This window comes from Mustela erminea, chromosome 14 (assembly GCF_009829155.1).
Source record: "Mustela erminea isolate mMusErm1 chromosome 14, mMusErm1.Pri, whole genome shotgun sequence".
NCBI classification, from domain to species: Eukaryota; Metazoa; Chordata; class Mammalia; order Carnivora; family Mustelidae; genus Mustela; species Mustela erminea.
The window spans coordinates 26,607,666-26,623,406 of NC_045627.1; the positions used below are offsets into that span (position 1 = coordinate 26,607,666).

Below are 15,741 nucleotides of genomic sequence, written 5' to 3' on the forward strand. Positions count from 1 at the left end.
GTGATCTCTGTCAAATAAATAAATAAAATCTTTAAAAAAAAAAAAGAACTGGAATTATGATAAGTAGATAGGAAATAAAGATTCTTTTATAACAAGTCCTTAATAGGTTTGAGCTTTATATTCTGAATGGTAAAATAAGATTTAAGAAAACTTTCTACATTTTAATAAATGCAAACCTTTTTCCTCAAATTTTAACTATTAGAAAAAAATACAAAACAAAATATTATATTCTAGGTAATAATCAGTTTTTATAACTTTAAGGTTGAATCAGATAACAGTGGAACTTTAAATATCAAGCTTCTGTATCTTAGTGTTAATATATTGAAGTTATGTCTTCATTAAATTGGGTGAAATGCAAAATAGCTTTCTTTTTCTATGATCTTAAATAATTTTTTCACTCAGTTGTTATGAAATTATATGGAGAGTCATAATGTAGATGAGTTCTACAGAAACTTTTACCATCAGTGTCCAGAAAGTTTTTTAGTATTATTATTTATATTTTAAAGATAACTGTAATCAGAATAATAGGTAAAAACTTTGAGTTTTTCTAAATAGAACAATTACGAATGTTTGAGTATTTACTACCTTTCCCTTTTCCAAGTCCATCAAAAGGCTTCCACTTAGTTTCTTCCCCTTCCTTGACTTCTAAAAGCTTTTATTTAGGTCACAAGCAATTTGGGGGTTCCATTAGGCCAGATGAGAAGGAAAGAAAAAAGTGAGAGAGTAATTTTTGTGGGAGTTTTATGAAGAGGGGATCAGGAGAAACTGGGGTGTGAGAGGAGGGTAAAAGAAGAAAGAAGGACTGTTCAAGAAATGACAATAAAGAACTTAAGTTATTTCGAAATTAATTTTCAATGGTCATCAGGTACCTCTAGCAACAACACAGCTTGAGATGAGACAATATGGGTCAAAGATTTAATAAGACTGGCAATTGTCAACAGTTTTATATCATTTTAACAGTTCTATCAGTATATATGACAGTTGAGATAGGAATGTGGGGTTGAGATAGGAGTGTGGGGGCAGGAAAACATAATCTAATCTGGAAATGGAACGTATTGCCACAATATAATACTCATTGTTGTTATTTTTAATTTTTGTTGATCAAGACTTGCTATTTTCTTCTGTTAAGGAACTAGTTATGTAGCTGATTTATGATCTACCACATTTTATCATATGAATAACAATTATATTTATTTTTTCTCCTCTGGGGCATTCAATTTTATGTTGGCTTGGGGTAAAAGAACATAAGAAGTAGAATGAAATTTGATTCAGTGTATCTTCCCTATGAAACAAACTTGGCAAGCCTATATTTTTTCTATTTTTGACCTATCATCCATCAGATTCTACTCTATATTGTCAGACAAAGTTTCTCTTTTAGTCTCTCATTTTCTTTAACTGGAAATGCAGAATACAGTCTTCTTAATAACCAGATGTCAGATCAGTTCTTCAAGATTTTAATGATACTAATCAACATGGCAATTTTTTGTTTTTCCTCTTTTAGCCTTATCTTTTGTTTTTTTTTTTTTTTTAAAGATTTTATTTATTTATTTGACAGAGAGAAATTACAAGTACCCTGAGAGGCAGGCAGAGAGAGAGAGAGAAGGAAGCAGGCTCCCTGCTGAGGAGAGAGCCCGATGCGGGACTCGATCCCAGGACCCTGAGATCATGACCTGAGCCGAAGGCAGCGGCTTAACCCACTGAGCCACCCAGGCGCCCTTATCTTTTGTTTTAATACTCAGAATTAAATTGATCAAGACACAATGGATAAAAAAATCCTGGAATAATCCTTGACATAATAACTTGTAAGAGAATGGTCTTCAATATTATTTGTATATGTAGTATAACTATCGCATGCTATTTCTACATATAAGTATCCAAAACAAAAGGGAAATGGAAGAGTAATTTCTATAGACTGTCACTCAGATATTTTTTTAAAGAAAAAAGAATTTTTTTATTTGGGTTCTTTCATTAGCAACATTTGTGACTTCATATAGTTTCAAACACCTGACATTAAAGCAGAATTGATCAGTTGTATATGAAAAATGTTCTCTTGGTTCTTTCCAGATGGACCCTACCATATAAGGCCAATCTTTTATAGATTAGAAGGATGGATTATCAGTGGTTTTTTTTTTTTTCTGTTTGTTTGTTTGTTTGTTTTACATTCTGTGAAAGCAGAAATTGGAAAAGTAAATTAAAAATGTAGAAGTGGTAAGGACTAGTTCAGTTTTGCTTTTTTTCTTATTGGTAAAATGACTTTGTAAATGGCATTAGCTATCATTAACACTCAAACCATTTCATGAACAATAATGAAATCTCAGCTTTAGTAATTAGGTAGTTGAGTTCAGAAATATATACATAGGTGCAACTGGGTGGCTCAGTCGGTTAAGCGTCTGCCTTAGGCTCTGGTCATAATCTCAGGGTCCTGGGATAGAGCCCCACATCAGGCTCTCTGCTCAGCAGGGAGCTGCTTCTCCCTCTCACTCCCCCTCTGTGTTCTCTCTCTCTTTCTCCCTCTCAAATATATAAATAAAAATCTTATTTAAGGGCACCTGGGTGGCTCAGTCATTGGACGTCTGCCTTCGGCTCCGGTCACGATCCCGGGGGCCTGGGATCGGGGCCCGCGTCGGGCTTCCTGCTTGATGGGAGGCCTGCTTCTCCCTCTCCCACTCCCCCTGCTTGTATTCCCTCTCTCTGTGTGTCTCTTTCTATCAAATAAATAAAATCTTTTAAAAAAAAGTTTATTTAAGAAAAGAAAAAAAAAGAAATGTAAACACAACTGATGGCCTTGCAACCTAGAAAAATACATTAATTGAAAACTACCTGTGCATTGTTTTCTTGCAGGAAACAAATCACAAGACAGTGGCATAGCAGAGATGGAAGAACTTCCTGTACCACATAACATTAAAATAAGCAATATTACATGTGACTCATTCAAGATTTCATGGGAAATGGATTCAAAGTCAAAGGACCGTATTACACACTATTTCATTGACCTCAATAAGAAAGAGAACAAGAACTCCAATAAATTTAAACACAAGGTAAAATCTTAACATTTACTTCTATTCATTTGCATCTTAAAATCTAAGTATGAGGACATTTATTTAAAAGAGGAAATGTTTTGTTGATTATGTGATGTATTGACATTGGGAAGTGTAAAAATTACATGTCATTTCAAAACCCTATCCTTTTAAGAAATTTAGTAAGAAAACAAAATGCTAAGTATACTATAAAATAAAATTTTTCCCAAAAAAGTAAAATCATGACTCTCATATAGACATAAAAATGAACATGTGTTAAAGATTTAACTGATTAATGAGCTAACTGATGAGGTGTTACAACCAGTTCAATGGATAATCCAAAGAATAGACACAGTTATAGATCAGGATATTGAAATAAATGTAGAACTACAGGCAAAACCGGTTTGGGGTCAGGAAGAAGCAAGGGCCAGAAGGGCTAGGTGGACAAAATTCTTTCCATGTTTTTAGATAAGAATAACTGTTATCCATGATCTAAAGATTACAGTATTATAAAATAACTTTCACAGAAGCAAAAGAAAATAGCCAGTAGAGTATGCTATAGGCAATGCATAGTTTTCATTAAGGCATATATTTTTCCCCATAATAACTGCTGAGAGAGGAATGTGATAAAGCTTTATAAACTTTAGGGTATTTACAAAATACTTTAGGGCTGAACATTGCTTTATGTAGTCAATTTTATTTTATGATTTGAGAATGAAAACTAACCTTTATATTTCTTAGACCCATTAACACCTCTTTGGTATTATTCTTATAACAGTCTACTTACCACATATCTTTGCTGATACATCTCTCGACATACACATCAGAGGTAGTATAGAAAGAATAATAGTTATTCAGTATTCTGTCTTTTTTTTCAATATTTTCACGGATGAAAACTGGTCCTTTTTTTATATTGATACTAAATTTAACTTGGCAATTTTTTTGGAAGAGTTGCCTTATCGTTTCTGGAAATTGTGTCTTTTACCAAATGTGCAGTTATACACACTAATGATAAGTGAGGATTATATGTACAGATAAGTGTGAGAGAACAAGATTGATATTTCGTTATTCTAACCATGTTCTAATTTTGATTATGCTTTCTGGGTATGGGTATTTTCTTGGCTGGCATTTGTCTTCTTGAGGCAGTTTTGAAATATTTCCTTGAAATAGCTGTGAAATACTTAACGTTAAGTGATGATTAGGTCAAGATTTAACCCCCTTTTACTCATCCACACTTAGAAAACCATGTCTTAGAAATGTAGTAAATATTCAACTAGCAAGTTTAATAACTTTATTAATCATTGTTTGGAAATACCTAAACATTTCTGTGACACAAAGTCCATACTTGAATACAACTGAAGCAGATCTTACCCCTTTTGTATATAAAACTGATTTATCTTAAAATAGTTATTTTAAAATGTTTTCTCCCTTCACGTATAAACTATTTAGTAATGGGCTACTCTGGTAAAATTAATGGATAGTATAAATTAAACAAATATATTTTAAAATAGAAAATCATTGATTTTATTTGTCATGTTTCTGGGTTTTTGGAAGTTTTGTTTTGTTTTATTTGATATTAGATATTGCATTTTGAGGAGCATATATAAGGACTGTACCGAGAAGAACAAGAATCAGGAAAACAAGAATCTAAATACATTAATGTCATTAACTAGGTGTATGACCTTGGGCATGTCTTTTGATCAAATTGGACCTTATTTTTTATATCTGGAGAATAGAGATTTGACTATAATAATTGTTAAATGTCTGTAAAGAGGAAAATTCTGTTATTAGCAAGGAATTTAATAAGTTCCTCCACATTGTTTACAGTTGATTCAGTTATACTGCTAAATTATTTCTTCCCACTCTCCCTCCCTACACCCTTCTTTCTTTCCTGTTTTTCTTTCTTTTTTGTCTTAGGATGTTCCAACTAAATTGGTGGCAAAAGCTGTTCCTTTGCCCATGACTGTCCGTGGACACTGGTTTTTGAGCCCAAGAACTGAATATACAGTAGCAGTGCAGACTGCCTCAAAACAGGTTGATGGTGATTATGTTGTGTCTGAATGGAGTGAAATTATAGAATTCTGCACAGCAGGTAAGAGAACTAGGTACAAATACAGAAAAATATTTAATAGTTCCTTAAAAGCTAATTACAGGAAAATATGTTTTAATCATAAGGTAATACGAATTTCATTGGGTTATTTTTACATCTACAATAGCATTGTGTAATAGAACAAACTGCTATATGGTTGGAGTGAATTTAGATTCTCAGCAAAAGCTGAGTAATGGCATTAAATCAATTCTTTGCTGCATTGTTTGATTTTTCAGGGTAAAAACCTTGCAAATGAAAATTGGTTCAGTTTGAAAATACACTAAAACATATTTTGAACTTCATTTTGGGAGAGAGAACTTTTTTTTTTCTTTTTTAAATTTTCACAGATATTGGAGGCACCTAGTTGGCTCAGTCTGTTAAGTGGATGCCTTCGGCTCAGGTCATGATCCCAGAATTCTGGGATCAAGACCAGCATCTCTGGCTCCCTGTTCAGCAGAGAACCTTCTTCTCCCTCTCCCTCTGCCTGCTGCTCCCCCTGCCTGTGCACTCTCTCTCTCTCTCTCTCTGTCAAATGTTAAAAAAAAAAAAAAAAAATTAACAGATAATTTAAACAAAGAAGTCAGGAACATCTTTCTCTAACTTAGGGAAATGGATGCAGATCTTAATGACTTTACCTAGCAGAAATGTTACTGGATTTTTCACTCAAGTGCTGAAAATCTATAACTAAACTAGTGTTGCACACACGTGTGTGTGTGTGTGTGTGTGTGTGTGTGTGTGTGTGTGTGTGTGTGTCTTTGCTTCATTAGAAGGTTGGGGCGCCCGGGTGGCTCAGTTGGTTAGAAAGTACCTCATAGCCATTTGGCATTGAGATATCTAATGTGGAGAGCCCCATCCCCTTTGATTTTTAACTGTACTTTAATATTCCATTAGATTGGAAATGTTACCATTCATCTCATTCATTTATCTGTTTATTCATTCATTTAAGAAAGAAATATTTGGTGAGCACTTAAATAGGTGTTGAAGTGATACAAAGATATCTTTACCTGAATACATCTGTCATTCTCTCCTTGTCTGTTAGAATGGAGCTTTATTTCTTCTTTGTATAGGCGATTATTTCCTCTAAAAACTTATGGAGAACAGCTAAGTGTTTTTTTCAACATAAAGGAACTTGAAGAAAAAGTTTTAAAAACAATTTGCCTCAACTAATTGTAGGTTGCTTAGCAACTTTCTCCATCGGAGGGATCCTTCAGATAAACCAGGCTTTTTTTCTCCCCATAACGTCACACCTGCTTTATTTTAGACTCAGTATATACTTAGTAACTGCTTTATCTCACTATCTTGTGTTTGTTTCTTAATCTCAAAGATTAAGTGTAAAACTTTTCCTATGGATATGTTAAATGGATGAAGTTTTAATTCTATGTTATTTTGACTTTATCTTCAACCCTTTTTATATATGGAGAAGTTGCTAATGATTATAACATCCTTGATTGCTAAAGATTTCAATCTTTGAGAGCAAGGAAAATAGTATCTCTCTGGTACCATATTTCTTCCTATGTAAGATACCGATTATAAGATCCACCATTTAATACTGTCAGTTAAACTATGAAATAGTGTTTTCTTAACACAGTTATTGTTGGACTCATGTCAGAGAAGCTAAATGTGAAAAAAATACGTTTTGAACTAGATGAAATATAATCATAGTTTAGTTATCAGTAATGAAACAGCTGATTTTTATATTGGATTAATAGTAACATTAATAGTGAATAAAGAATTCTCAATGATATAACTTCTACCTATATTTGATATATTATATTGGAGCTAATATATCCCCTCAGTTTTTTCCTGAAACAAATTTCTTTGGAGTCTACATCATGTTTTCTTTCTTTCTTTTTTTTTTTTTTTTTAACTGCATTTCTTTCCATTTACTTTCATTGTACCCCACCAGCAAGGCTTAATCTAAGACAGACACATAAACAAGACGCAGCCTTTTTTGATATTGTTTTAATACATGCTATTTTCCATAGGACTGCACTAAACAGAGTCATAGTATTTGTCCAGTTAAAAGAACTATACTTTACCTGCTAAAATCCCCATTGACATTAGGAAAAAGTGTGAAATATTATTTCTTCTTTAGCTTAAGGAAGACCTTTGTCATTTCCAGTTCAGAAATACCCATCTGGGGACGCCTGGGTGGCTCAGTTGGTTAAGCAGCTGCCTTCGGCTCAGGTCATGATCCCAGAGTCCTGGGATCGAGTCCCACATCAGGCTCCTTGCTCGGCAGGGAGCCTGCTTCTCCCTCTGCCTCTGCCTGCCATTCTGTCTGCCTGTGCTTGCTCTCTCTCCCTCTCTCTGACAAATAAATAAAAAAAATCTTTAAAAAAAAAAAAAGAAAGAAATACCTATCTGTATATAGATGCATATACATTCACTCTGTTCTTTAATCTGTTTAGCCATATGAGTACATTTATTTTTATGTGTCTTTGTCTTCTTTCATTTAGAGTGATCACCCTGTTGCCCTTTTACATAACTATATCTCATAATTCTACTAAGAATGTTACTGGGTGAATAACAAAACTCCAGCTTTTAACTGTGCCACAATAGTTTTCTGTAAATTGTTCTGTATTTTTAATTTCCATGAGAAAATATAAAGGGAACTTAAGCTTTTTGAAGTTTATTGTTTCAGATTATCAAAATAATTCAGACTTTTACTTAAACTTTATCAATAACGTTTAATCTATAAATTTTGAAGAAGGTTTTTGTATAAATTGTCCCTTAATCTGTATAGTAATTCATTCCACATTTATTGAGCACATACTGTGTACTATGTACTGTGAAAAATATTGATATAAAATAAAATAGAATACCACCAACTAATCTACTTCTAGTCTAGTCTATGTTAAGATACAACTCTGTGCTTACCCTATAAGTCACAGTTGGCTATATATTTAACTATGTATATTTATTTGTAAATTTAGACTGTGAGTTCTTTGAAAGGAAGAATAGTCTTTTTGATCTTTTAACCTGATCATCTAATTTTGCATGATGCCTTCTGCATTACGTTCTAATCTAAATAAATGTGAGCCAGTGAAGCAGTTAATAAACAAACTCTGCCGTCATGAGCATTTCAGCTAGATTGCTTTTATTTGGAAGGTCTTACAATCTTTATGGACAATTTTTGTTTAGATTTTGGTGTAGAGGATTTTGACAACAGTCCTCAATTTTCAAAACAAGAAGTTTTGGTGAAAGTATCAAATTTCTTGGAGAGAAGTTTTAGATTTTCAAGCGTCTTTGTACCTGAAAACCATCAACTAAAAACTGGAGGCCTAGTTTCTAGCTATATGAACATTTGGCAAATCAAACTGTGACGAGCCTCAATTTCTGCATCAATAAAATGGTCATATTTAATCTACCTCACTAACCTCATAGATTTAAAGAGTAAATTAAATGAACATTATTATTGCTATTCAATTTGCTATTGATTGCAGGTTAGAAGCTTCTTTTATTTGATTTACCAGTTGGTTCAAGAAAAGCTAGTATGGTGCCAATTGATATTATTACTTGAGTTGTGCAGAGCCTGCATTCTTTACCATTTTTGTTTCAGAATCTTTCATTTCAAAGAGTGAAATGAATGCATGTGTATCCTAAAAAAAACCCATAAACCATAACAAATACATTTTTTGTAGAAAGAAAAATGTGTCAAAGACAATGTATTTTTTTTCAATGTAATTTCCTTTTCACTAAGATAAATTTCCTAAAGGTAAATTTTAGTAATTTCTAATTTATTAAACATGTAGTTGATAACTGTAATATATTTTTAGTAAGAGAATTTTTTGTTATTTTCAGACTATTCAAAAGTTCATCTAACACAGCTATTGGAGAAGGCTGAAGTGATTGCAGGACGGATGCTTAAATTTACTGTTTTCTATCGTAACCAACACAAAGAATATTTTGACTATATTCGGTAAGGATAAAAATATATATAGTGATTTGCTTTACTAAATGCCATTCCAAGCTCTAGGCTCAGGTTTCCCTTGAATCTAGTTCTGTGAAATAGCAATTTTTGTTTTCTTTTCAAAATGGTTATACTTTTTTATTTCCGAGACTAATTAGTAGAAAAAATCAGATTATGGGATTTTTTTTCACTTCACTTACATTCCTGTCTATAATCATTTGTAGATGATTATACAGTTCCTGTCTATTTGAGTGGAAGATCTTAAGCCTCCATGGTTTAGACTGATGGTTTAGACATGACAAACTCCTCTGCCACCCAATAACTCAGCTAAATATTCTTTTCTTGTGGATTGCTTTAAGATATTGAAAATGGGTGGAGAGGAGGAGGTAGCTTTCGTGAAATATGGTGAACCAGTTGTGATTTTTCAGGCTTCATTAAGTGGAGATCTTTTAGCCATTATCTTGGATTAATTATTCTTGAGGACAGGGTGTTTTGTTTACTTTTGAATTCTAGTGTTCAGTTAGTATTTTGAAGATAGCCTGTGTTTACACTGGGAAGCAGTTTCCAAGAATTCAAAAGAAATCCATGCTTCTGGTAGTTTTAATACTAATAATCCTTTTGTATTTGCAGATGAAAATTTTAGGACAGTAAATAGAGAGATGTATTTTTTTAAAGGCTAAGACTAAAGTTTTTAAAATGATAAATGCTATCTAGGTTCTAAAACTTTTACACAGTAATCTCGGTAATTTGTCATTTTAACAGCCTTGGTCTGTCTTTAAATTTTAAGTTGAAAGCATTATAACGGAAAAAATTAGGAAGCTTTGTTGTTATTTGTTTCTTCCTTCTCTAGTTTTCTTAAGTAAAGATCGTGGGTTTAGATTTAATCAGCTCCAAGCTGTAGAAACTGTAATGGGAATCAGAGAGAGGTGAACTTAGGCATCTGATTTCATCAAATGAAATACTTTGCAATATCATGTTTTTTTTCCCCTATGTTTTGATACTGCAAACCGTAAGTTTGAATATCTTATAAACACAGAGTTTAATCCATAATTCTTTTATCTAGTAAGTTATTTACCCTTCAGTCTATATATGTATTTCATGATGGGATGCCCTTACCCTAATTTAAATAGTACAAACAGATGTAACACAAATTAATGTTTGTCAATTGTGAGTGGGAATGATCAAAAATATTAAACAAAAAAGGTTTCCTTTAAACATAAATTTTGAAAACAGAAAGATCTTTTTTTTTTTTTTTTTTTAAGTAAGAAGTACATCAGTATAATACATCTTTGGTACAAGGTTTTAGATTCTTAGAATATTGCCAATGTCTATTTTAGGTGGCCACTGGAGGTCAGTATTTCCCTGATTTTCTCTGCCCTTTGGGTAGAAACTAGACTATTTTCAGGTCTTTGAATACTGAAATTTGCATCATCTGTTTTCAAAAATTCTAAGAAGAAAAGAAATGATAAAAACTGCCTGGAAAAAGTCATTGTGTATATTGTATAATTGACTCCAGTGTACCAGTATGAAAGATGTATTTACTAACAAGGAAATTTACCTTTATTGGAGTTTCCATGACAGTTGTAAAATCCATGTAAGTTATATCTTCATGCAGTATATATAAATAAATATATTTCCCAAGTGGTGGGTACAGTTCTTCAACATTGCTTTTTTAAAACACTTTATTTAAAAAAAATAGTAGACATTAGCTTTAATGACTTTGATTTTCCTTTTTAGGTAACAAATTCTAATCAGGACCCACATCCTTTATCAGAATCCATTTAAAATGTCATAAAATGCTTGAATAGAAATGAAACTTTCACATAACTAGCTACAGACTTTCCAAATCATTACAAATTATGAAAAAGTGTTTGGTCAGTTCTGACTCAATCCGTATGGATTAAGTTCATTTTGATCTCTTTCTCTAGAGATAAATTTCTAAGTGAATATTTCTTTATTTCTGTCTCTCTATTTTCTGCTATTATTGTTTCATTAATTGAACTTGTATATGCATGCTGGACACATATCATATCAATGTTTTGTTTTTGTTAATGAGAATGTAGCTGTAACAAGGGTAAGAATTATGATCCAGGACAAGATGGAGTGGAAACATTTCTCCCTATTTTTCCCATTAAGTATAACTAAAAACTCTGGATTGTATATATAAAAGAAATGTAAGAATCTGAAAGGTGGAAGAAGACTGAAAGGTAGAAGATAGCCAGTTAGGGACCATGAGACTCAAGGGACAATACAGTGATGAGTTCCCTGAGTTTTCTTTTTAGCTCTTATATTCTTGACTGATTTCTGAAGAAGCCAAGAACCCCAAAATGCTAATGGGCACAAACTAAGAAAAATACCCTCAGAAAATTTGCTCTATTTACCCAAGTGACCAGCAAAGGGATAGTCTTGAAAATAGAAAGCTTTTAGACAATAATTGCCCTACTTCAGCCAAATACCATCAGGGAAAAAAAAAAAAAAAATTCCCACCCTCACCAGCCGAGTCAAGTAGGGAACCCAGATTTCCACCTCTACCATCTACAAGGAAGCACCTTCTCCTCCTCCAACCCCTGCTGGGGTGGTGTGAGAGAAAGCTGAATAGGGAAGCTGGACTTATACCCTCGCACCAGTGGCAACGTGGTACCTGTCAACCTCCCTACTTGGGTGGTATCGCAGATTGCCTAATGAAAACCAGGACTTTTCACTACAGCCTAGGAATACGGATTGCCTCTGCAGTATCAGTGAAAGCCACATAAGGAGCAGTACTGAGACACCTTCTTGCTCTCCAAGCTAGATAATATTAGTAGAAGCCTAGCGAGAAACTTAACTCTTAACTTCACCCAGTAGTCATCCCCCTGTCTTTGAGGCTGACTGTGAATCCTGGTGTTTATTCTCCCCTAACAGCAATGAAGTGATATTCTTCCGCTGATACATAGTCAAAAGAAGTCTGCTAAAGTACTGATTTAAATAAGACTCAGCTTCATAACATAATACTCTGAATGTCCAAGATACTATTGAAATCCACTCATGATTCCAAGAATCAGAAAAATCATGTGTGAGAAAAAATGATTAACAGGTATTAGTGCCATAACACAGAATCTTAGCACTATCTGACAAGGATTTCAAACAGCCACTGTAAAAATTTTTCAATAAGCAATTACGAATATACTTGAAACAAAAATAGAAGATACAAAGAATTAAATGAATATCATAGAACTGAAAAACTACTATAAGTAAAAAACCCAGTGAATAGACTCAATAAAAAAATGAAGAGGACAAAGGAAATAAACCATAAACTTGAAGATAGAACAATAGAAATTACTCAAACTGGGGCTCCTGGGTGGCTGTTGGTTAGCATCTGACTCTTGATTTCAGCTCAGGTCGTGAGACTGAACCTTGCTCCAGGCCGAGCATGGAGCTTGCTTCAGATTCTCTTTGCCTTTCCCTCTGCTCCTCCCCACCCGCCCCCCCCCCAAAAAAAAGAAAGAAAGAAAGAAATTACCCACCCCGAGTCACGGAAAATTGACTGGGATAAAAAAAGAGTACAACTTCACAGACTTGTAGGGCTATAGCAGATCTGATATCTAATACTAATGTCATTGGAGTCAGAAAGGAGGAAAGGGTGGAGCTAATAAAATATTCAAAGTAAAAATAGCTGAAATATTCCCAAATTTGGCAAAGGACATAAATATAAAGATTAAAGAAACTAAGTAAATCCCAAACAGGATAAAGACAAAGAAATCCATGCCCAGACATGTCATAAACTCCTGAAAATTGAAGAGAAGCAAATCCTGAAAAACACCATACCTCATCTATGGTGTCTTTCAATCACATCATCATTAGAAACCATATCAGCCAGAAAGAAGCTACACAATATTTTTAAGTTCTGAAAGAGAACTGTCAACTCAGAATCCTGGATCTAGTGAAAATTTATCCTTCAAGAATAAAAGGAAATCAAGACATTCTCAGATGAAGGAAAATTAAGGGGAATTTGTCACCAGCATATCTACTGTAAAAGAATGACTAAAAGAAGTTTTTTTGTCTATTTTTTTTATTCATCATGACAAGTGTACTCTTCAGTCCCCACCTCCTATTTCTTCTGTCACCCCACCAACCTCCCCTCTGATAGCCATCAATTTGTTCTTGATAGTTAAGAGCCTGCTTCTTAGTTTGTCTCTCTCTCTCTTTTTTTTCCTTTGCTCGTTTGCTTCTTAAATTCCACATATGAATGAAATCATATGGTATTTGTCTTTCTCTGACTGACTTATTTCACTAAGTATTATACTCTAACTTTATCCATGTTGTTGCAAATAGTAAGATTTCATGCTTTTCTTTGGCTGAATATGCCACTATATATATATATATATATATATATATATAATCTCACATCATCTTTATCCATTCCTCTGTCAATGGACACTTTAGCTGCTTCCATAATTAAGTGATTATAAATAATACTGCAATAAACAGGGGTGCTTGTATTCCTTTGAATTAGGGTTTTGTATTGTTTGGGTAAATATCTAGTAGTGAAATCCCTGGATCATGGGGTAGACCTATTTTATTTTTTGAGGAACTTTCCTACTGTTTTCTACAGTGGCTATACCAGTTTGCAGTTCCACCAAAAGTGCAAGAGGGTTCCTTTTTCTACATCCTTGCCAACACTGGTTTCTTGTGTTGTTGATTTTAGTCATTCTGACAGGTATGAGGTAATATTGTAGTTTTGATTTGCATTTATTTAATTAGTGATGTTGAGCATCTTTTCATGTGTTTGTTGGCCATCTGGATACCTTCTTTGGAGAAATGTTTGTTTATTTCTTGTGCTCATTTTTAATTGGATTATTTGGGGTTTTTGGTTTTGAGTTATAGAAGTTATTTATATATATTGGACACTAATCAGGTAATACTAATCAGATAATGTCATTTGCAAATATTTTCTCCCATTTCATATGTTGCTGTTCATTTTGTTGATTGTTTCCTTCACTGAGCAGAAGCTTTTTATTTTGATGTAGTCCCAAAACTTTATTTTTGCTTTTGTTTCTGTTGCCTCAAGAGACATATCTAGAAAAATGTTTCTGTGGCTGATGTGAGAGAAATTACTGCCTGTGCTCTCTTCTAGGATTTTTATGGTTTCAAATCTCACATTTAGGTCTTTAGTCCATTTTGAGTTTACTTTTGTGTATGGTGTAAGAAAGTGGTCCAGTTTCATTCTTTTGCGTGTAGTTTCTCAGCATCATTTGTTGAAGAGACTACCTTTTTCCCATTGGATATTCTTTCTTCCTTTGTCAAAAATAAGATTAATCCATATAATTATGCATTTATTTCTGGGTTTTCAATTCTGTTCCATTGATTTGCATGTCTATTTTTTATATTTTATCTATTTTATATTTTATTGTATATTTTAATATTTTATTGTATATTTTATTTATTTTATGCCAATACCATACTGTTTAAACTACTACTGCTTTATAATATAACTAGAAATCTTGAATTGTGATACTTCCAGCTTTGTTTTTCTTTTCCAAGATTGCTTTGGCTATTCAAGGTCTTTTGTGATTCCATGCAAATTTTGAGATTGTTTGTTCTAGTTCTGTGACAGATGCTATTGCTATTTTGATAGGGATTGCATGAAATGTGTAGATCACTTTGGGTAGTATAGACATTTTTACAGTATTTGTTCTTCCAGCTCATAAGCATGTAATGTCTATTTCTTTATGTCATCTTGAATTTTTTTCATCATGGTCTTATAGTTTTTGGAGTACAGGTCTTTCACCTTCTTGGCTGAGTTTATACCTAGATATTTTATTGGTTTTGGTGTATGTAAATGGGATTGTTTTCTTAATTTCTCTTTCTGCTACTGCATTATTAGTATAGAGGAACAAATGGATTTCTGTACCTTGACTTTGTATCTTGTGATTTTACTGAATTCATTTGTTCTAGTAGTTTTTTGGTGGTCTTTAAGGGTTTTATATACAGTAACATGTCATCTGCATACAATGAGAGTTTTACTTCTTCCTTACCAATTCGGATACATTTTCTTTCTTTATGTTGATTGCTTTGGCTAGGATATCTAGTACTATGTTGAATAAAAGTGGTGAGAGTGGACATCCCTGTCTTGTTCTTGACCTTAGGGAAAAACTCCAAGATTTTGCCCATTGAATATGATGTTGTCTGTGGGTTTTTCATATTAGGTCTTTGTTATGTTGAGGTATGTTTCCTCTAAATCTACTTTGTTGATGGTTTTATCATGAATGGATGTTGTACTTTGTCAGATATTTTTTCTGCATCTATTGATATGATCATATGGCTCTTATCCTTTCTCTTATTGCTGTTATCGTTTGGATTGTTTTGTGAATGTTAAACTACCCTTGCATCTTGGAAATAAATCCCATTTGATTGTGGTGTATATTTTTTAATGGATTATTGGTTTGCTAATATTTTATTGAGGATTTTTGCATCTATCATGAGTGATGTTGGCCTGTAATTCTCTTTTTTCGTGGTGTCTTTATCTGGTTTTGGTATCAGAGTGATACTGGCCTCATAGAATTAATTTATAAGTTTTCCTTCCTCTTGTATTTTTTTGTAATAGTTTAAGAATGGATATTAACTCTTATCTTAATGTTTACTAGAATTTGCCTGTGAAGCTGTCTGGTCCTGGACTTTTGTTTTTTTGAGAGTTTTTTTGATTACCAATTCAACTTCATTGCTGGCAATCAATCTGTTCAAAT

The 15,741-nt window shown here is 33.1% G+C and overlaps 1 protein-coding gene across 1 annotated transcript in view; it reads left to right on the plus strand.

Annotated features, from left to right (window-relative positions):
• The window catches only part of PHYHIPL (phytanoyl-CoA 2-hydroxylase interacting protein like), an 89,907-nt gene that overhangs the window by 71,171 nt on the left and 2,995 nt on the right, over nt 1-15,741 (plus strand). The window contains 3 exon segments of the mRNA XM_032312413.1: nt 2,842-3,038; nt 4,935-5,109; nt 8,911-9,028. Of these exon segments, the coding sequence (XP_032168304.1) occupies nt 2,842-3,038; nt 4,935-5,109; nt 8,911-9,028 (490 nt within the window).